The 24,781-nt window shown below is 35.8% G+C and overlaps 1 protein-coding gene across 1 annotated transcript; it reads right to left on the reverse strand.

The window, feature by feature from the left end:
- Positions 1–1,766: 1,766 nt before the first annotated feature.
- LOC100370573 (fatty acid synthase-like) lies at positions 1,767–23,718 on the reverse strand. The gene is made up of 25 exons (XM_078012559.2): positions 23,554–23,718; positions 23,252–23,404; positions 22,989–23,162; positions 21,737–21,937; positions 20,988–21,110; positions 18,321–19,023; positions 17,901–18,102; positions 16,348–16,537; positions 15,682–15,911; positions 14,638–15,133; positions 14,351–14,542; positions 13,571–13,834; positions 12,978–13,157; positions 8,914–10,183; positions 6,590–6,960; positions 6,128–6,457; positions 5,725–5,844; positions 5,445–5,567; positions 4,964–5,187; positions 4,526–4,679; positions 4,112–4,308; positions 3,747–3,993; positions 2,599–3,584; positions 2,191–2,442; positions 1,767–1,898 (listed from the first exon to the last, which is right to left on the reverse strand). Exons 1-25 carry the CDS (start codon positions 23,690–23,692, stop codon positions 1,767–1,769), a joined length of 7,653 nt encoding a protein of 2,550 aa, XP_077868685.1. The 5' UTR covers positions 23,693–23,718.
- Between the last annotated feature and the right edge of the window lie 1,063 nt (positions 23,719–24,781).

The following is a 24,781-nucleotide window of genomic DNA, read 5'->3' on the forward strand; positions in this document are numbered from 1 at the left end:
AAACCCCCCCCCCCCCCCACCTATCGGCGTCTAACTCTACAGTTCAAAATATTCATTTTGACTGATTTGAGTCTATGGTGGGTAATTGAACGTAGTGAATTTAGGCAGAGGGTTTTCAACCCACTTATTCAAACTCCAGGTCCCTCCTGACAACCCCACTTTTTCTGTAGAGTTGGCTTAGTTCATCGGTGCGGAGGAAAATAACCAGTGATTGGGGAGGCAATATGCTGCCACCTCATTACCTTGGTTCGTGACATGAAAGAAAATCTTGAGGTCATGGGATTTCAAACTATTGGTCATAACAATTACAAAACTGGGATTTTTTCGGTTGCGTCTTTCAACCTTGGCAAATATTTGCTTTGAAATCCAATTAAATATAGTCAACTGAAAGTCATTTTTAGTGTAAAATCATGAAACTTGTCTACAGATGAGACATTCTGTAGGACAGAAATAATCTACAGACACAATATTTTATTAATTACTTTTATTTAATGATTCCAAATAGGATATGGAATACAGTTTTTTAATATCAACAAAAGATGAAAGTTATTCTTATTTAACCATCCTTTGGAAGTACAGGTAATCTAAAATTGTTTACATGTGAAGGAATAAATTCTTGTATATATAATCACAATATGTGCAATTTATACATCCAATAAATCAATACATCCATTATGATGACCCACAATATCTGGCAACTCTGAAAAAATATTCAATGATAAAATTATAGAGAAATATTGCTCCAAAATTAAGATGTTTGAAGGTTAACATATTCTGATAATTCTTTCCAAATAAAAAAATCGTATATCAAAATAAAACTTTATACATTTTAATTTACTCATTACTGCAGATCATTAACCAAAATCTCACGGTGAAAATACAGGGAAGTTTATGAACACAATACAACTACACCTAAATTACATGGTAAAAAGAAAGATGCATTATACATTACACAACATGGTCAAACCAGTGAATGAAAGTTATATAGCCAAAAGGCATAATTGCAATTTTACATTTCTGTGTCTTTTAGGAATGTTTGATTCATGAACTAAACAAGCCATGCATGGCACAGTGGGGGCAAGGGGGGTAGCTGGTACAGTTTTACGAGAAATAAAAAGGACTTTTTACAATTTACAAGAAAAAAAGACGTGTTTACAGTGAAAATTGAATTTTGCAGTGAATTGTGTTATCTAGTCGTTTTACAGTTTCGAAAATGTAATTTCCCTGGATTATTTTTTACAACTTTTTTTATTTGGATGTAAATTTTTGTACGTACCGAGAAAAATTACACATTTTTACAGTGTACGTTAGCCTGTGATTACAGAGTTACGGAATTGATTTTGTACGAACAAAAAAATATTGCAATTTCATTGAACGAAAATACCCCCCCCCCCCAATGAACAAATCATTCATGGTTTTTAAAAGTGAAACAAAACTATTAACATATAATCACATGTATATATATTTGTGTGCCACATGTCCAGTGTTGAACTGTGTGTGATCAGTTTAACTGCTCAACATTTCCAATATATTTGTTCCACTGAACAGCTTACCAATGTTTACTGGTATGTACAGTGATATTCATTGCGAAAAGTCTTAATTTGGCTAGTCTAAAGTCCACAAAAGTTTCAAAATAATATCAACTTGAAATTCCGTGCCAAACACTGAAAAAATTAAGAGCCTTGTTTATACTTGAACTGAACAACTTATCAGTCCCTGTTGAGGTTTTGCTGTACTAGTGGCTTAGGTTCCATGGCTAATCAACTCTATGCTTCAATGTATTTTTGACCAGCAAATAAATTGTTCATTATAATGGCAACTTCACTTGCACTCTCTCCTTGGATAAAAGACTGGTGATCACCAGCAATCTTGTATGTAGTTATTCTACCATCACAAACCTGGAAAGCAAAACAAGACTATATTAATAATCACCTGTGATTGTCAGTTTATTTTGGCGCCACTGTAAAAGTTTGTGATTTTACAGTAAAAGTTATTTATCATTGAATGTTTAGTTATCGCAGTTATATGTATATTCTTGATAATATGTTAAATTTAAGCCACTCATAAGTACTGTAAAAAAACCAGCCACTGGGTTTTACTTTCCTGTCAAAATAATAGCATCCATAGATTTCCACAGCTAAAAATATATTATAATCTACACAACATGCAAGTATCTGTTATGACACCCACCTGATTGAGTCCATAATATTCTCCCAGACTGTCTCCAGACTCGCTACCAGTCTTGGCTTTAATTAATAACACATCACCGTTGTATTTTGACGCTGGGTTGTAAGCATCACATGCAACCAGTCTTCTGTAGAACGCCTCTGCTGCCACCAACAAACTTTCAACATCTTGTGATGGATGGACATCGGCAACCTTGCTGCTGGCTAGATGCAGGCGTGATTGCAAAGATTTGCAAGCGGTGAACTCTTCCTTTAACTGTTATAAGAGAAAAATTCAAACAATGCTAAGCAACAGTTCTGGCATGCATAATATTATATTTTCAATATAACTTTGAAAAATCCTGGTTTTCTTTATAGTTTGCAATTGTTAAAATTATTTTTTTTTATTTGGTAAGCCAAAGTTGTCACTTACCTGTGGGTAGTTAATGGGAATAAACTTCTGTACAAATGCAAACATTGCCACAGTTTCCATCACATTCTCATCTTCAGCTTCAAACTTGTCTCTGTACAACTGTGTGTGTGCAGAAACATATGCATGAGAGCCATCCAATAGGATCAACTGCTCCAGTCTATTGTCAGCGTTTTTCTTACTCTGAAGTTGTAATGCCATCTCAAAAGCCACAGATGCACCAAATGAGTACCCGGCAAGTCTGTAAGGTCCAATAGGCTGTATTGCCTGCATACGGTCAATGTAGCAGCGAGCCATGCTTTCTATTGAGTCTGTGGGAACATCTGGTGTACCTTGAATACCATAGCATGTACACTGCAGTCTACATGCTAAGTCCATTAATTCAGTAACAGTGCCCTCTATAGGGTGGATGATGAAAAGTGGCCGGCCTGTGTCATTTTCAATTTTATGTAAATCCACAACTGTCTCTGCTGAGAAGTCTGGCGACACTTTAGCGGTGGTTGTACTTTCATCAACTCTTGCGGCAACTTGTTGACTGTCTGTCTTGGTTGGTTCAGCTACAGCGCCACCATGGGCAAGTTCATTTAATTTATTCACTGTAAGTTTTCTGATGTCTCGCATCGGCATCACAATATCATAGTCTCGTTCCAAAGTCTGGCGAATTTCAACACCCATCAATGAATCCAGTCCCAGATCAGCTAGAGTTGTGGTAGGATTCAAAGTGGATGGATCCTGGACTCCCAAAATATGTGCAACGGAATCCACCAAGGTGGCTTTGGTTGAAGTCTGGTCGTTCTTGACACTGGTAGATTTCTCTGCCAGTACATAGCTGGACACCACTGGATGTGATTGGGCAAGGAAAATATCAAGAACAGAAAGACAAGACCCAATTCTCTGAGGCAATGTACCACCCACCACTGTATTATTGTCACCCATTGTGTCTTGTATGATACCAACGTCACCAATGGCACCCCACTGTATGGCCAATGCTGAAGAGTAAAATGAAGTAAAGATCAATTCATAACGTTTCAGAGAATTGATGTGCATAACAATATTTATTAACATAATTAATCAATACTATCTTGTTTTATTTTGGTTTCATTTCTAGATTTGAAATCAACCAATGGTTGATGCAATTATAAGTCACTAACCTGGATACCCATCATGACATCTCTGTTCACATATTCTTTCCATGGCTGAGTTTGCAAATCCATAATTAGTCTGTCCTACATTGCCACGTCCACTCACAACAGATGAATACACAACAAACCAGTCCATGCTTTTAGCGCAAAGTTTACGGGTAGCTTGGTCCAGATTGCACGTACCAATGTACTTAGCAGCACAGACTGATCTGAAAGTCTCAGGAGTCTGGTTTTCCAATAAGCCATCTTTCAAAACCTGGAGTATGGAAACAGGTTTTTTTATTATTTCTAAACATATACATGTACTATAAATATCAATGAAAAATGCCCACATGTACGTCTAATAGATACAGTGGTTTACTATATATATTCACCATTGCAAGATGAAATAATCCTCCAATAGGTGCAATTTGGTATGCATCTTTTATTAACTTCTCAGCACCATCAGTTTCAGTTATATCTACAGTTGAGATAATGACCTGGACTCCAAGGTCACGCCATTTTTTCACACACCGACTCTGATAGCCATTGCGAATACCTGATCTAGACGTCAGAACAAGGTGAAGTGCACCTACAATAAAGTAAAAAGTTATATGATTTTGAATCTTGTTGTTCGAATATAGCAGCCATTGTCAAAGCCAAGCTTGAGATTACCCAGAGGCATTAAAATAGCTTCATTCATTGATGGACCTAAAAGAAGAATTTTTCACTCATTCAAAATTCTCATTCTCAATTTCCACTTCACCCGCAACACACATAATTTTTGCACACCAAAAGATAACACCTACCTCTTTCAACAAGCCAGTTAGCTAACTCTAAACCAAACCCTCCAAGACCACCAGTTATAATGTAAGTTTTTTGGGGATGGCATATGCTACGTGTTATTGCTGGCATTTGTATGGGCCTTGGCATAGTCACAGAATCAGATTCTTCACTACAAACCTACAGAAAAAAAAAAAAATTGAAAAGTATAATTAAACAAAGAACAATTTTTAGTACTTGAAATACAAACATGTATGACATCTTTACTGTTCTCCGTATTTCATCAAGAGAAAAGTTCAACAGAGATGACGTATTTCCATTGAATGAATGCAGTAAAAAAAAATATTTGAAAATGTAATTTGTGTATTTTCAGCATATTTCAGCAAAATAAATTTCACTTAGAATATGAATATGAATGATATGTGAAAGCACTTAATAGTTATGGGATTAGTTTTAATACCAACCTGGATAAGCACTTTACCAATATGCTTGCCTTGAGCCATGTATCGAAAAGCGCCCTCTGCATCATCCTTTGTAAATACTGTTGTTTTTAGTGGCTGTACTGCACCAGATTTGATTCCTTGTGAGAGTAAATTATACACTGACTGCCAGTCAGGATTGTTACCGTCAAACAAGGCATCCAATAGGATACCATGAAATGTAACGTTACGCAAGAATAAGGACATACCTGCAGTAAAGAGAATAAAATAAAAATGCTATACACATTTAATAATGGAAAATGAAAGTAGTACAACACTAAGAATTTTACAACAGATAATACAAACGTATTAATAATCATTCTATTAAACTCTCATAGCCTACAAATTAATATCAACAATAATTGTTATTATTCTTGTAAGTACAAACAGTACAGACGAAACACCATGTGGGAAATCAAATTATCAAATATTCTACTGACATGCATAGATTAATTATTAATCTTACCCAATGACGAGTTATTGGAAAGGTCATATTTGCCAATTTCTAAGAATCGGCCATGGGGTGCCAGCAGCCTGACACTTGCCTGTAACTTCTCTTCTGCTAGTGAGTTTAAAACAACATTAACACCTGTGAAAAAAAGTCACATACAGCTTCAAAAAAAATAAAACAAGTGGCATATGCAATCATATCCTTTTGCAGCAAAATTACTGCTAGAATCTATGATGACTATTACAGTCAATTAATGATTTTATTTTAAACACCAACAGTATGATAAAGACCTTACCCATTCCCTCCGTAGCTATCAGTATCTTTTGTTCAAACGAGGAATCCCTTGAATTACCAAAATGTTCTTCTTTTATTTCTGGAAATCTTGACATAAGGTAATTCTTCTTTTCCCGAGAACCTGAGAAAATAAGTTGCAAACACATACAACTACTATCCAGACAACATATGAAATGTGTGAAATTATTACCAAACATCACCACCACCTGTATGCTAGTCCACATTAAACCAAAGTTTTGAAATGAAGTAAATCTGTAATATTGAATTCGACAACAGATCAAAAATCAAAAGTATATTATTCATGGCTGAGGAACACACAATAGAATATACCCTAGGCTTGTGCTCTTATAGGTTGTACAAGTCAATTACTATGAATAGAATAACGTGAATATAACGTGACTTACCAATGGTTGTGAATACTTGACACCCCTGGTGAAGGGCAACAGAGATGGCAGCTTGTCCGACACCACCTGATCCAGAATGTATCAAGATACTTTCCCCTTTTCTCAGCTGCCCTCGGACAATCAGTGCATAGTATACAGTCGCGTAGACGACAGGAACTGAGGCAGCTTCCTCCATAGTCCATGATTGTGGTATGGCCCAGGTGAAGTCTTTATCAACACTCACTGTTGTTGCTAGACCTTTAGCAGGTACTAGTCCCATCACCCGCTGACCTGCGTGGTTACGACCAGAAAATTCCATTCCTAATACACAATCGTGTGAGGCAATCTTTCCTAAAAAATAAAAATAAATAGAAATAAGATTACACTGATTACACTGATTACACTGATTACACTTTTTTTTTACTAAAAAAGCTTGATATTTGCCATCTACATAGAATGGGATTTAAAGTACTTGTCACATACCTGGTAGAGCATCTGGAGTCAGTTTTCCAGTGGCCACCATTATATCCCGGAAATTGAGAGATGCATAATACACAGTGCAAATATCCTGTCTGTAACTGTTGGATTCTGATATGGCATATCTCAAAGGTGATGCAATCCATTTCAGTGAACTGAGATCACCACGTGTAAGTACGTTAACATATGCATGTGAGGTAAGGATGGTGCTGGAATTAGTTGAAGTGCTGATTGGCACATGGCGAAATGATCCCCAGGAACCATCACGGTAAATGTTCATCACTAAGTCTCTTAGCGTTATCTTTTCCAATGCTTTGTCATTGTTTTTCAGATTCATTAGCTTGGAATTGTTCTCCAGACTGGCATTAAATATGCACCTGTAACAATAAGTAAAATCCAATTAAAATCACATGTAAAATAACAATACAACTCATTGTTTTCCTGGCAAATTTGTAAACTTATAATATGCTCAAAATACCAAAATATTTAAATGAAATGCCAGTGAAAATAAATGGTTTTTAACAGTAGCATGTGATATATGCAATGTGTAGTTCAGTGCTGATCAACAATGATTATACACAAATATAAATTATATATTTCTACAGCCAATAGATAGATAGATTCCAATTACAGTCAAACTTAACAATATGTACTCCTACTACACACATGCTACTGAGAACAGATTAGCAGTAGCATGGCTGTAATGATTTGGATGTAGCTAGAAAACAAAGGCATATAAAGAAAAACTGAGATTCCTACAGCGTTATCAATGTTTTTGTGAAATTGACTGATCATTCGCATAACTGAAAGATTTTTGAATAGTTGGAATAATTAAACTAGCAGCCTGTCGGCTGATATAGCTCCGCTGTTTGTGATGCATGCTCTGAAAGCAATGACTAAGAAGCAATTTAAACTTAATGCTAGCTGCTTTAATATCGCAAGACACCAACTTTCTTGATTTTGTTGCAGAGAATATTTCACTAAAAGTAGAGAATTGAAGATATCTTTACAAAATGGATAAATCTACCCAAGCTGCATGTGTATCAAAGAATTTGGACTACTGGTTTTGCATGAAAAATGACAAAAATATTTGCTAAAAATAGAGAATTGAAGATGTTGACAGGAAGTGAACAAATCTGATATAGGTCCACCCGGGGTACATATATACCAAGAATCATGGCATTCAGGTTAACAATTTTGAAGAAGTCGAAAATATCATTTTTGAGCCAAAAATGACAAATCTATTCGCTGAAAATAGAGAATTCAAGATATGGTTACGAAATGAACAAATCTGATAGAGGTCCACCCAAGGTACCTACAAATAAAGTTATAAAGCAATCAGGTAAGAGGTTTTCAATAACATGTTGAAAATAACATTTTTTACCAAAAATTACAAAAATATTCACTAAAATTAGAGAATTGAAGATATCGTCATGAAATTAACAAATCTGACTGAGATCCACCCAAGGTACTGTACCTACCGTAAATGTACAAATAAATTTACAAAGCAATCAGATTAGAAGAAGTTGAAAATAACATATTTACGAAAAATGACACAAATATTCACTAAAATTAGATATTTGAAGATATCGTCATGAAATTACCAAATTTGACAGAGAATCACCCAAGGTACCAATAAATGAAGTTACAAAGCAATCGGATTAGCAGTTTTCAAGAAGAAGTTAAAAATAACGTTTTTGACCAAAAATTTCAAAAATATTCATCAAAATTAAAGAATTGAAGATATTGTCACAAAATAAACAAATCTGACAGAGGTCCACCTGATATACCTACATATAAAATATCAAAGAAATTGGACAAGCAGTTTTCAAGAAGAAGTCGAAAATAGCATTTTTGACCAAAAATGACAAAAATATTCGCTATAAATAAGACAATTGAACATATCCACATGAAATGAACAAATATGAGAGAGAAGCACCCAAGGTACCTTCCTAGAAAGTTTCACAGCTATACAATTTGTGGTTTTTAAGAAGAAGTCGAAAATGTAAAGTTGACAGCGGCGGTCACTATAAGCTCCGCTCGACTTTGTCGACAGTGGAGCTAAAATGCAAAATACCAAAATTGGTTGTCTTTTAGACAAACATTGGTATGGCATATGCCCTACTGCATTCATCTTTCAGAAGATATACAGGTTGTTAGCATGCTTAGTAACTTTTACAGAATGTCTGAATCACAGAATATTTTTTAACTTATTTCACCCCGTTAATTGATTGATTCAGTTAATATTAATTTTTTTCAAATCATTTATTATATTTGAAATATATACCAGCCATATAGTAAAATCGAAAATAACCATCACTATTTTATACCTAAGTCTATCTCCACCAGGTTCTTGCTTCAAACAGTTCATCATACCGACAATCCCAGAATCCACAGCTGTATCCACTAGCAACCAGATCTTCTCTCTTGAATTCTTCTCTTGAAAGTTTGCAATTGTCTCCTTCAAGGTGTCCACCCATTCAAAGCTAGCATCATTTACTGCTAAGACGTAGGAGCCTTCGGTAAATGGTACACACTTACGGCATAGGAACAGGGTTGACTGCAAACCATCAGATTTTTGAGAAACAATTTCAAAATTGGCCAATTCCAAAACAGTCACCCATTGCTCCTCAGTGAGAAAGATTCCATAATGTCGCTTCAAGGAATTGTTATTTGAAAGGTCTTTCGATAACATCTCCAAGACTGCAGGTGCTGTAAAGTTAACGGTTCTCTCATGTAAAAGCAGAAACCCACCCTCTACCAAAGTTGATGAGATGTTGGTCAAAGCTGAGGGAATGTTTGACACTCCGGCAAGGCCCTCAGCAATAACCAGGTCTGATGAACTGACACTATTGGGAGGGGATTGCGTAAGTTGCCATTTCATCATTGAAACACCAAATTGTTGGAACTTCTCCTCTTTCAATGAGATGATCTCTTCGGACTCGTAGCTTACAGTATAGTCAAGCTGCAGCAGTGGATGTGAATTCAGTGCAGGAACCACTTTGCTGTACAAGCCACTTCCCCTAACACCAACTTCCACAATTTTCATCTTCATGCCTGGTGTGTTCTCCATCACCACATCCAGACAATTCTTCAGATACCTCCCGCTACTCAAAACGCTCAGTAATTTATCACTTTGTATCAGATCAGAATTGAGGTCCAGTTTATTTCGCACGTCTTCAGTGAACGATCCACTCAGCTGCAGATTGTAGATTTCATGCATGACCCTAATTAGACCACACTGTGGATCCTCCATGTATTTGTTTACATCATCAATTACCATCATTCTTGGCTTCATTCCATTTGTCATCTCCTGTAGTAGTTTGGCATTTGGGAGATCAATTTGTTGCTGTTGACATTTCTTTTGAACCTGGCAAAACAGATCTATGGCATACTTGTCACAGACCATATGGTATTTTAACAACTCTGTGTCACCTTTTGCAATTTGTTTTTCGTAGTATGGTACAAAGAGAGATTGCTCCAGAGTTGGAGGAGTTTGTTGTTGTTGACGTCTTGGTGCCACAGTAGCATGCAGACCATATATCTCTATACCACCAGCAATACATCTGTCAGTGAATTTACCAACTGTGGCCTTTACTTCTGCAAAGGAATATAGCAGCAATTTATTATGAATTCTTCACACAAGGGTGAATTATAAAATGAATAATTATGTGTCTGCCATACATAATCAGTACTGCTACTGAAGGTAGTAGAGGTAGCCTATGCTAGACCAGTACCATACTGGTCCAATGTGGAGACACTTCATGCTAGACTAGTGCCATACTGGTCCAATGTAGAGACACTCCACGCCAGACCAGTATTATACCTGTCCAAGTTTTGTCACATTTAGCAGCCACAATAATCTGTGTTAAAAAAGGGGCATTACATATCCCTACTAAGTTTGGTCCAAAAATATGCGAATTAGCTAATTTATGAAAATAACATATTTGGTCCATTACCTAATCAGATCTGAGGAGTATCCAAAAGCACACTTGTACCAAATTGCCTTAAAATATTTTGAGATTTTCATGACACACAGACAACGAAAGCTCCGATATTACCCCACCCCCTGCATATATAATTGTCAATCCCATTCATATTGTGCATTTTATCAAGAATGACCTGTGAGATTCAACCTTTGAGACTTTTTGCATTGTGTTAAATACACATTGTAATTTATTTTGTTGAATTTCAGAGATCTGTTACAGTTTTCTTAATATATATAATGTGATAATTAGAGATGATCTACTCATTTGAATACTCCCTTTCCACACCTACAGAACATGATTTAAAATACCATGTACCGATATAACATATACCGGTAATCATCAAAATTGTGTTATCGTCGTTGATCACACCCTCTCGCGGCGACATACTAGTACTCATCCGTTCTATGTAAATATTATACTGGTCCAAAGTTAAGGCACTCCATGCTAGACCAGTAGCATACTGGTCCAAAGTAGAGACACTCCATCCTAGACCAGTATTATACTGGTCCAAAGTAGAGATACTCCATGCTAGACCAGGGCCACACTGGTCCAAAGTAGAGGCACTCCATGCTAGACCAGGGCCACACTGGTCCAAAGTTAAGGCACTCCATGCTAGACCAGTAGCATACTGGTCCAAAGTAGAGACACTCCATGCTAGACCAGTATTATACTGGTCCAAAGTAGAGGCATTCCATGCTAGACCAGTATTATACTGTTTCAAAGTAGAGGCACTCCATGCTAGACCAGTAGCATATTGGTCCAAAGTAGAGGCACTCCATGCTAGACCAGTATTATACTGGTCCAAAGTAGAGGCACTCCATGCTAGACCAGTAGCATATTGGTCCAAAGTAGAGGCACTCCATGCTAGACCAGTATTATACTGGTCAAAAGTAGAGGCACTCCATGCTAGACCAGTACCATACTGGTCCAAAGTAGAGGCACTCCATGCTAGACCATTATTATACTGGTCCAAAATAGAGGCACTCCATGCTAGACCAGTATTATACTGGTCCAAAATAGAGGCACTCCATGCTAGACCATTATTATACTGGTCCAAAGTAGAGACACTCCATGCTAGACCAGTATTATACTGGTCCAAAATAGAAGCACTCCATGCTAGACCAGTACCATACTGGTCCAAAGTAGAGATACTCCATGCTAGACCAGTATTATACTGGTCCAAAGTAGAGGCACTCCATGCTAGACCAGTAGCATACTGGTCCAAAGTAGAGACACTCCATCCTAGACCAGTATTATACTGGTCCAAAGTAGAGACACTCCATGCTAGACCTGTATTATACTGGTCCAAAGTAGAGGCACTCCATGCTAGACCAGTAGCATACTGGTCAAAAGTAGAGGCACTCCATGCTAGACCAGCATTATACTGGTCCAAAGTAGAGGCACTCCATGCTAGACCAGTACCATACTGGTCCAAAGTAGAGGCACCCCATGCTAGACCAGTATTATACTGGTCCAAAGTTAAGGCACTCCATGCTAGACCAGTAGCCTACTGGTCCAAATTAGAGGCACTCCATGCTAGACCAATATTATACTGGTCCAAAGTAGAGACACTCCATGCTAGACCAGTGTCATACTGGTCCAAATTAGAGGCACTATATGCTAGACCTGGGCCACACGGGTCCAAATTTTAGGCACTCCATGCTAGACCAGTATTATACTGGTCCAAATGTTAGGCACTCCATGCTAGACCAGTATTATACTGGTCCAAATTAGAGGCACTCCATGCTAGACCAGTACCATACTGGTCCAAAGTAGAGGCACTCCATGCTAGACCAGTGTCATACTGGTACAAAGTAGAGGCACTCCATGCTAGACCAGTATTATACTGGTCCAAAGTAGAGACACTCCATGCTAGACCAGTAGCATAGTGGTCCAAAGTAGAGGCACTCCATGCTAGACCAGTATTATACTGGTCCAAAGTTAAGGCACTCCATGCTAGACCAGTACCATATTGGTCCAAAGTAGAGGCACTCCATGCTAGACCAGTAGCATACTGGTCCAAAGTAGAGACACTCCATGCTAGACCAGTAGCATACTGGTCCAAAGTAGAGACACTCCATGCTAGACCAGTAGCATACTGGTCCAAAGTAGAGACACTCCATGCTAGACCAGTAGCATACTGGTCCAAAGTAGAGACACTCCATGCTAGACCAGTAGCATACTGGTCCAAAGTAGAGACACTCCATGCTAGACCAGTAGCATACTGGTCCAAAGTAGAGACACTCCATGCTAGACCAGTAGCATACTGGTCCAAAGTAGAGGCAGACTATGTGTTATTTAAACATGAACAATTGTGTCAAAAAATGTTATGACACAATCCTGGAGATTGACAGCTTTTCATTTTCAGCTTTCAGGCATGTTACATCACATGTCAATAAACTTACCAGTCTGTCTACCCTGCACACAGTTCACCCTCTTGAAATGTTCAACAGGATCTATTCGAATTCTTCTAATTCTTGTCGGTAATCTAAGGCTCCTACCAGGCTGTCGTAAAATCTGTATTTGTAACATGGTGTCAGTAAACGATACCCAGTTACCATTCCATGCAAGCATTCCTTTGTTACCTGCAATCATCACAGAATCAATGAATTAATTGCCAATAACCAATAATTTCTACATTTAATAGTAAAGGTGAAATGATATATAGAAAATGGTATTCAACAAAGCCCTTGCTGGGAATACAGACGCTATATCAACAGTAATACTGTAACAAATATCAGTATGTTGATATAATAAATAATTATTTATAGTAGTTAGTAGTGATAGTAAAATAATTATTATAATATACCAGTATTTGAGTTGCCTAAATACGTGATTCTGATTGGTCAAAAGTATGGTTTTAATTATGCAAGCTGTGATTAAATGTCAGAAGCAATGACCTATTAGAAGTACATGCGCTCATGTCTATGATCAAAATAAGTATTTTAGAAATAACAATTCAGAATACAGCAAATATATATATTATATATATATCTACCAGAATTGTTAGCACGGGTTATCCCTTGAAAAGTTGCTCCATAATCATATCCTCTGAGTCTGAGTTCTTTGTATACATCACTTGCAGATAGTTCCAATGCCTCATTATCTTCTACTCTATTCACTTCTTCGTCCTCCAAGGCATCAAAAATTCTCAATGGTTCACCAGGGATTTCTACTTTGCCAGATACACATAACTGATTGCTTTCAGAAACTTCAAATATTCCTGTGGTTGGTGCTAGACACACTTCTAGAGTCACTTCTCCTATAATTTAAAGGGACACATTCAGTAACCAGTCAGATTAAAACACATGTTTACATAAGTAGCAGCAATACTGGTACTGCATGGCACTAATATTTGCTTTATTAGAAACACATGCACTTACCATACTCAATGTCTTGAATGTACTTAATATTTATATAGGTCATAGTCTATTTTGTATTAGTATGTTTTTCAGTCCTGTTACACTGATAGTTACAAATGAAATTGTTTGCTCAGTGTAAAATATTGTGACAACTGAATTGTCACAAATTTGTTATCCACTCAACATTTTAGATTATATTCTACCTGCATTCAGAATTGTCTGTCTGACCTTGCTCTGAATAGAGAAATACAGATGCATTGGTGTATAAGAAAAAAAAAATTGTTTCCTGACAATATCACTTACTTGCACATTTGTTAGTGCATTCTCTATCGTACTTGTAATATAACATCTATGAAGTACTGAACTCCCCTCTAACATTCTTAACACCCCACCCCCTCCATAAACTTTAATATTACCTTGGTTTGGCAAAATAGTTGCTCTATGTATAGTGACATCATCAAAGACCACTGAAATTTGTTGGTATGGTAACCCACGTATTTTAGCCAGAGTTTTCCATGCAAGCAGGAGATATCCAGTTGCTGGGTACAACATTCTGCCATCAATGCAGTGATCACGCAGATAATGGTCTTCTGATGAGGGAGATACATCTAGTGAAAGGAAGTAAAGTCAGCATCGGCTCTTCAAAATAGTTTTCATTAATTAAATAATGTTGGAAAAGATTACAAGACAATACTGAACTTACCAATTGTATATGAGACTACTGAAGTGTTCTGCCCTCTTCCTGTGGAGAAATCTTTGGCTTTTGGGACATGCCATTGCTGTGAGTGGTCCCAATGGATCAACGGAGCGATGGATGGCGTATTTCTGGTTACCGGATATTGGACTTCTGGGAACAATTTGTTGATGTTTAGTTTCATTCCACTGAGGTAACATTTTCCAATGTTGGACAAGAAGAATTCAAGGTTGTTTACATGGTTGCGTTTCATTAGCCCAATAAAGGCACAGTTTGGACTGAGAGAGCGCTTCAGGATAGCTTGCAGCAGGCAATGCGGAGAGACTTCAATTGTGATAGCATTGGATGGTACATGAGACAAAGCTTCTTGAAATAACACAGGATTGACCAGATTATTTACATGATAGTCAGCAGAGCTATACTTGGCTAGTTTGGTATTCCAGTCGTCTTGAGGAATGGAGGAACTGATCCACCGTGGTGATCTCTGGCGTGGGTTTTTGATAACCTATAATGAAAATTGCATTACTGATATCACGCTAATTTAGTGATATTTTAATCATAACACAGTATGAGATTTATATTTATAAGCGTTGTATAATGTTTAAAGCTACGTTTTTTTTTTTTTAAATTTTAATTACAAATCACTGGTATTTGGGGGGAAATAAGAACAAGTTTTGGGTTTGATCTCTTGTTTTGATAAAATCAGAAAATAACAACTTTGAAGCAGCAATTAATATAGCTAAGAGTATTGAACATTTTTCTCAGGTTTTTATATAATTAATGCCAATTTGTAATGGCCATCGCAGAAATGTGAACCCTGAGAGCACAGCATATACACTATATACCAACATTGTACATTAAATTGCTTGCAAGCGAAAAAAGATGGCGGGTGAGTCCAGGTCTCCAGAGGGCTCCATCTACTGAAATCCTATCTCTTAGAACACTCTCATCACGCTAATTGTTTCAGCAACATTCTCAAATAATATATTGAAAATGAATGAATAAATTCACAAAATGAATAGCTTAATTACATTAATTCATTATTTATATTACCTTCATTAAAGCGTTTTTTAACTGTGGTGCAATCTGGGCCATATAGTAGGAGTGGAAGGCTACATTGGAACTGTTCACTTCCCTGGCAAAAATATCCTGCTGTTTGAGAACACTCACAAAGTCAGCAACTTTAGTTTTTGGTCCTGATATTGTGACAGTGTCTGTTGTATTGTGACAGGCAGCAACCACACCCTCAGGACACATTTGTTTGGCTTCTTCCCAAGACAAACCTGAAATAATACAAACAGTGAAACCAATTTAAATGAATTGCACCGTATTATCGATGTGACAAGCATGTATTTGTTAATATTATTGTGGACAGACACATTGAATTATGATATATCTATTGTGAAAAATTTTAAATGTTGCTTTTGCCATGCCAATAATAAAGATTTGAGCTGATTATTATTGTACATCCTAAAACAAACTGTTCATTGAACAAATATTACAATATTGCAAGCTACAAAACAAAAAATGTTTTTAGTTCATGATAAATCATAATCAAATGTATCCAATAATATTACCGTACTAATAATAATATGTTGTCATCCATATTGCATACTTCAAATGCTTAGTTCTCAGAAAATAAATCAGCAGAATAAAAACAAATACATGGTTTAATTGTTAAAGTATAACTGTCTAAATGTGAACTCCTAAACAACTTACCAACAGCAGCCATGCCACCAGCTGGTAGTTCAGCATCAATCACACACTTGCCTCTCCAGTAAGCAGCAAGGATAGTCTCTCTTGCTGTAAGGCAGCCATCGGCATAACCACAACCTAACTCACCAACAGAATGTCCAATAATACCATTAGGCTCTACACCCATTGACTTCAAGACATCAACCAAAGCAATCTGGCAATAGAACAACATTTAACAGTAAATCAAAGAAAGCTTAGAAAGAACTCCTGTGTGCTGAAAGACACATTGAAATTAATTCAAACTTTAAGATTTGCTTTTCAAATGAGAAGCTTGGCAACTAATATTTGTCTGCAATTTGAGATGCACAACTTGAAAACAATGTGATTTACAGTATCAAAATTTATAATACATACAGAAAATACATTTGAATTTTCATTCATGGTTTTTAGTCTAATTCCAGAGCACCTCTGTGATGAATTCAAGTTAAATAGAGCAAGATATCAGAAATGGGCTAATAATAGATAATCAATATGCATGTTTATCAATGTTAAACTAATCATGTCTGTGGGTTATCGCAATGAACCAAATAAATTATTATACAAATTCAGCATTTATTATGCATAGATTTAGGTCTGCATATTGTTTCAGAAATTATGAATTATTATGCAAATTAGGTAATTAATATGATCTGATTTTAACACAAAACTGAGCAGGGATGTGCATCGTTCTAGAGCATCAATGTACCATTGAAATGGAATAATTAGTACATGTTATATCAGTGTAAAAGCTGAAAATTGGGCTAATTATGCAAATTAGTTGATTAATATGCACACATTATTACCCAAAATTAATCAGGTCTCTGAATTGTTCTAGAGCATCTATGTACCAAGTTTCATTGAAAAATAGTGAAGTAATATGTGTAGTACTTTAAATATCAAAAGCTGAAAATTGATTAATTATGCAAATTAGGTAATTAATATTTCACCTATCTGTCTGTGCATTGCCCTATGTATCTATTTAAGTTTCATTCAAATGTGATGATTAGTACCTGAGATATCAGTTGAAAAGACGAAAAATTGACTTATCATTATGCAAATTAGGTTAATTATATGCATGGATTTTTACTCAAAACTAATCAAATTTGTGCATTAGTCTAGTGCATCTATGTAACAAGTTTCATCAAAATCAAATGAATGGCACTTTAGATATCAGTGGAAAAGTCCTGAAACAGCTAAAAATTAGCTAATTATCATGCTAATTAGGTAATTAATATGCATGCATTTCGAACCAAAACCTAATCAAATCTGGGCATTAGCCCAGAGCATCTATGCATCAAGTTTCATTAAAAACCAAAATACGGTTCTTGAGATATCAGTGGAACGGACAGACACACACACATACACACATACAGGGTAACTGCAAAGGCTCCCATTGTGTGCTTTGCACACAGGAGTAAAAAATCAGGTGTGTTTTTTTCTCTCTTTAATTTGCTTTCTTTTCAGGAGATACAACAACCATTAAAATCCAACTTTTTTTTCATATTTCACAGAATGTATTGTTGAAATACATCTCTCACCTGAATTGCCGCAAGTCCTACAAATGACTTGACCACATCCTTATAAGTATTTTCATCACTGTTCATTATCATATCATACACATTGATATCCATGTCTTTCAAAGCTTCTGTACAATTCATGATTGATTCCCTATAAGTATTTAGTTTCATCAAGTCTTTACCCATGCCTTGCCACTGCGTGCCCATACCAGGAAACACATACCTGTGTACAAATGCATAATCAGTAAACTCCAACTGACATCACAAATTAATATTTACTCAGTCATCAAATCAATTCACATGGCTATCTCACTCTCAATGAAATTTCTGCAATTATTTATGAAAAAAGGTCTACTGAAAACTGAAGTGATGATATTGCTTCAAATCACTAGAATATATTTTATAACAAATCTGTATTGTCATTTGGTTTAAAGGTCTTACCATACAGGTCTAGTCTCACTGTGGGTTATCTGCTGAGTTTCTTGTACTTTATTCTCACTGTTTACAATCTTGTATCCCCTGTATGGAAATCCTGTTACTGGTTGGTTGCAAACATTATTCATCAAAGATACAAAATCAGGTTTCATCTCATACTCCTCAACTTGGGATAGTAATTTATCCAAACTCTCCTGAGTTCGGGCATAACAGTGTAACAGTCTAACATCGCTTTTTTGAATGTGTAACGATCTTTTGCTGTGTGGTTTGAGAATCATATGGACATTGGAACCACCAAAACCGAATGAATTGATCCCAACCAAACCATCCGGTAATTCCATAGGTTCATCAACTACTTTGAGTCTACCATCATGAAGTCCCGGAATATCAAGATTGGCATTATGGAAATGCAGATTTGGTGGAATGATTCCTTTTTCCATGGCTAGAATTATTTTGGCAACAGCAGCAAGTCCAGCAGCAGGTTCCGGATGACCCATGTTTGATTTCACTGAACCAACAAGTAGAGGATTGTCTTTGTTTCTATCTTTACCAAAGACATCAACAATAGCGTTGATTTCTTGTGGGTCACCGACCTTTGTACCAGTACCATGTGCTTCAACATACACAACATCTTTGGGTTCAATGCCTGCTTCTTTGTAAACTCGTTTTATGAGTTTTTTCTGTTCAGCCCCAGAAGGGAATGTAATACCTGGAACACATTTAGATATTTTTCTGTTACCCTTGTTGTAGTGTTATCTGTCATATAACTGGAAAGTTAAATTATTTAGGCATATATTTTTTCTTAAAATACAAAAATATAAAATACAAGTCATTGTTAATGACACAGTCCCCGTCCAAAATTGTGTGATCTGACATATCAATTTGATGCTGATAAAGTCATTGAGATTAGATTGAAACCATTAATAGGAGACGGATTTGTAAAAAAATATGATTTAGTGCTTTTACATGAGAATTGGGCAGTCATATTGAATCAAATTACAAAAATAATGTTCATGTTGATGTATCTATTGGTATACTGTCTTTGTACAAAATTTAAACAGAAATGTTCATTGCATTCATTGGAAAGTAGTCATGGGTATCATGAAAAACAAAATGGCCACCAGTCAGCCATATTAGTTTGAATCACAGAAAAAATATGACATGTAACTATAACCCAATATGTATGATCACCATACCAACTTTGATCCAAAAGCGGCCTAGTCATCTCTGAGAAACAGCCTCGGACATGTAAAAATGACGATTTAGCACTTTTACATGAAATTTGGGCGTCAGTCAGTACTTACAGATGGACGGACGGAACAAACCCAAATTACTTTGTTCGAACAGGGACTAATAATATTTAAATTAATATATTAAATTTGTATGTACTAAATATGTATTTTTGTACTGTTCAGATCTCTGAGTTTTATAGATTCCAATCAATTGATGGTGAAAGCTATATATACTGTTGTGAACTAGGAGGTGTTGGTCAGTCTACTATTGTATGCTGGAGAGACAGGATCTGAGTATTGTGTTCCCCAAGGCTAAAAGTACATGGCTGTGAACTTTACTTGGAGAAGTCTGTTTGACTTCATATCAATTTGCGAGTATCATACAACTTTAGGAAGACATTAGCTAGTCTCCGGTTCCACTGAACTCTAAGGTCAACTTGGATGAGTGTTCCTATCCTGCTAAACAAAACTGAAATTGTTGGCTATGTAATCACGATTTGAACACTTACATTCTTAGTTATCTATAAGCCATTCAAAGCTTGTGGTAGACTTTTGAACACTTAAATTGGGTTATTTATACTTTGTTTGTCAAGTAAAAAAAACACTTGTATTTTAAAAGTATTACATTCTTTGAGCATTTATAAGATTATTTTGTATGTACGAGTTGTGATAGTATTTATGAATACAATAATATATAATTGTTAGAGCAACATCTGCTTAGTCACTGATTGTATAAATATCAAATGTCGGTATTGATTATTAAATTGATAACTTTGTAATTTGTCATTTTAATGTTTTTATACTGTCACTAATTGTGACATTCCAACCATAACAAGATAAAATGACGATGTTATGTCAGTCCATGCAAGACACAACAAAGTCTGGTGTTGCTATGGTGAAACAAATCTGTGAATTCTACTGTCTAATAGGTTTTGTACACAAGCAAGTCATAATAGTCAATGTTTTACAAATTAAATTTTCAAACAATAAAGTAAACCTAGTGAAACAATTGTAAAATACTTTGCCGATGCTGCTCTCACATTGATGTGTTTCTTGGTTCTCACATACATGAGCATAAACAAAACACATTCACTTAATTAGCCATTGTATATGTTTATATAAATGGACATGTAGTCAACAAAATTATCCATGTTTTTACTTGGTGTACTTTGCATTAATGCAGACCATTAACTACATTGTATAGTGTAAAAATGTGCAAGAAAAATAAAAATTTCATAACTCACACTCGACACCCTACCCAAATAGCTCACCATTTTTTTGGCCTTATTATGCTGTTTTACTGTAAAATCTAAGGGCTTGTAAGTGGAAAGAATGTATTCATTTTTTTTATTTTTCTGGGTCAAAATAGATAAAACAAAAGCTTGTAATTTTTCATTGTGATGATAAGAATGTGCACAAGATTGAAAACAAAGAGACTCACCTTTGTCTTTATATCCATCTGTGTTAGTGCCACCATGAATTACTGTGGAGTATATTCTTTTAGCATCAGATGATTTCATCATTAAGATTGCAACACAGGCTTCAGATCTACAGTAACCATTCCCTAAAGGTGAAATTAGAATTCACACATGTTTTCATTACAGACACCATTTTGTTTTAACCTTTATGTAAGCTTTGAAATACCATTATGCATATGAAGAATGTTTGTTTACAGGGTATTAACATACCATACTCGCCCAACTTGATGCCCAGGGTACTCAGCTTCAAAAATCGTGTGTTTCGAAAAGAAGTTCAAATGACAATTTTAATTCACTGTGTGTTAGATGGAGGGGAATATTATGTTATTTGGGGAAAATAACATTTTAAAATTAGTTGCTTTGTCATTGAAGAAACAAAAATGGTCACAAAAAATATGCACATTTTATTACAATATTAATTTTGAACCAATGTCCCAAAAGTGGAGGGTGCTTAGCTGAGCATGGGCACTAAGTCGATCGAGTATGGTAATATGCGTTTCAAATAGACCAAATACAGTATAAGTGAATGAGTCATCTTTAGGGTCAATTGTAATCGACATATACAAAACACAAATAAATTGTTTTAAAAGTGTGACGATTTTGACATTTTAAAGTGAGTTAGAGTCACAGCTATGTTTAATCATCGTGAACTTGAACAATTGTGACAACACTTCACAGCAAGTTAAAACTTAATATGAAACTGATTTTTTACCTTGTACATCAAATGACTTGCACTGTCCTTCAGGAGATAACATACCAAGCTTCATAAACTGCATTGATGTATTGGGTTTGACATTTATATTAAGACCAGCCACAATAGCGGTATCACACTGACCACTGCGGATAGCTCTCAATGCATGTTCCATTGCAAGTAAACTGGATGAGCAAGCCGTATTTAGCTGATAACTGGGCCCTGTTATGAAAAAAACAATATGTTATAACAATTAACTTCATATATAATAAATATTCATATATTTGCATCAAGATGCTGATGATTATTTCAGCTTCCCATTGATTGTGTGTTCGAGTTTTAGAGTGTTCTGTGTGCACACAAATTTGTTTTCATCTCAAATTACTTGCAGACTGTAGATATTCAGAATATTGGTGAATTTAGTTTAACCATCAATTATTTAGACCTGATGTGTGATGTATGTGTGAAGTTTAAACTTGATTGTCCAGGCATGAACAAAATGCATGGTACTGCATTCATTTACACAATATAGACCACCATTTTGATTTGATGGTGACAAAAATGCATGTGTGTTTTCCCGATATGATGTATATTCATGTAATTCAGGCATGTGGCAGATGTGGATCAGGAACTGAATTCTTTGAAACAAAATGGCCACCAGTCAGCAATTTTGAAACCAAACTGAAAAATACAAGCATTAACAATGCACAGTCTTCATTCTGTATTTAATGCCAACAAGCACCAACTCAGGAGAGAGAGGACTTTTGGCTAAATAGTGCTGTGATGTGATCAATGGTTGTATTTGGTTGAATCACTGAAAAATGTAATGTGCAAGCAAAATCCTGTTTGTAGAATCCTGGTTTTTTGAACTCAATCAGTCTAAGAAAGTGTGAGATACTGCAGGAAATGCATAGAGGTCAATCCAGAAGTCCCCATTTTTAGACTGCATTTGAAAGAAGACTAACTACTTGACATATTGTATTAGCTCTGAGGTAATAGTCTGAAGACCCAAAAGAAGTAACAGGAATGATGGCAGAGCACAACTTTAATATCTTAACACAGATCTTCATTGCATGTCACAATATGGGTATGAAAGTTCACCTTTGGCAAATTGTTGATGATTACTTCTGCCAAATATTATGGTTTCACCTTACCGATTGCTTTAACTATATGTGTACCTAATTTACATAAATTAGTTGGAAATTAGTTCAACTAGCCCACATACATCACTCTATCGAGCACAAAATTAAGTCACATACAAATGTACACTCACCCTTAAAGTCAAAGAAATAGGATATTCTATTTGCAAACATTGCAGGTGAACAACCAGTCATGCTATAACCAAGTAATGTCTCCATGTCACTGGTAATTGCGTCAACAGTCTCCGATCCAGTGGCACCAACAAATACACCAGTATTGGTGCCTCTCAATATCTGGGGATCAATACCTGACACAAACAATCAAACTTTAGAGATCAAAAGGTTACACCGAAAAACAAAAATCTATGGTGATTGTCTATGAGGGCAGTAAAGATACCTGCATCTACTATTGCTTCGTAAGTTAACTCCATGAATATTCTTAGCTGTGGGTCCATGGTATTCGCTTGCTTAGGATGAACACCAAAGAAGGTTGCGTCAAATCTGCTCAAGTCTTTAATATTACCATTTTTTCTTGGTAAGCCATGAAGACCTAAAACGTGACACAGAGACATCATTGTCACTCAGTGCAACTGAATAATTACTATGGATTCTAATGCTGTAACTGACAAGTAATGAACTTTACAAACATAACATATTTCTGTCTTTATTTCAAACATGAAATAGAGAGATGAAAAATACCTGGTTCCCATCGTCTGTTATCTTCTGTGACCATGTCATCTTTGTTGATGAGATGTTGCCAGAATTCCTCCAAATTATCAGACTCTGGCAACCTGCATCCAATACCACTAATGACAACGTCGTCCATAGCCGTTTCCATGGATCAAACAGAATAGAGATTTATTTCACGCTGCATGATTGAAACAGACACCATCAATTTGAAAACGTTTCATAATTTTTTCTAATACACTGAATTTCAGAAAGCTGTGATTGTTTTGATAAAAGAAATTTTTAAACTTTTTATAAATCTCAGATGACGCATGAAAACAACTTTAATGATTAGTTCAATGCAATTTGAATCAGTATATTAGTCAGCTACCTGTCAGTCGGTCAATTTGACAGGCACTGCCAAGTCATTTCTATTTAATTAAAATAAACCCTATCTATGCATTGTGGTACTATTATTACAATAACAAACTCGCAACAACTCTATATTGAATGAGAATTAAGCTGCGAGATAGCACACTATTGAGCGTAAAATAATGATATATAGTATTTGTATTTGTTAGGTGTTTTAATTCGTGGTTATATCTCTTATTTTGGCTTGTTTTATTGACAAAATCCAGGACCAGAACATGAATGTGCCCGTATCACATGAAACACGGCGTACCAAGCCAATCGTAAACAAATTTGTAAAGCTGATGCTTCATGTAATGTTATTTGGCCTTATTTGTTTGAGTTTGTTTGTATTGTTAATATGCCTTTATTTGTATGTCACATACTCCCCAACACCAGAATAGTTTAACGCCAAAAATGAAACGCAATAGAGTGGTACTCTATCATCACAATGTACACCAATAATGTAATGCAATATCCGAATATCAGGGCAATGGTATTCTATATAAAACATATCGCCAAAGTAGAGTATACCACTTGATATTGCACAATTATAACATATATGCACAAGCTATGAATTGAACAATAATGCCTTTGGCAGGGTTTATCACTCTTATCAGAATTATTTTCCCATTGATTTTAGCAAAATGAGAAAAGCAAAATGAAACTGCAATGCCACGTCCCTCCCCTCTGAAGGCTGGTACACCAGATATCCAAAAACAATGAGTTTGTGTCCATTTAATTGTTGGGCAAAACTATATTACATTTTGATCAATTTGGTTTTCAACGGCAAGTACTAAATGCATTGTATTATTAAATAATACACACATGTTCACTGCCTAAAATGATGTAA

Source organism: Saccoglossus kowalevskii, chromosome 8 (genome assembly GCF_978046115.1).
Source record: "Saccoglossus kowalevskii chromosome 8, keSacKowa6.1, whole genome shotgun sequence".
NCBI lineage: Eukaryota > Metazoa > Hemichordata > Enteropneusta > Harrimaniidae > Saccoglossus > Saccoglossus kowalevskii.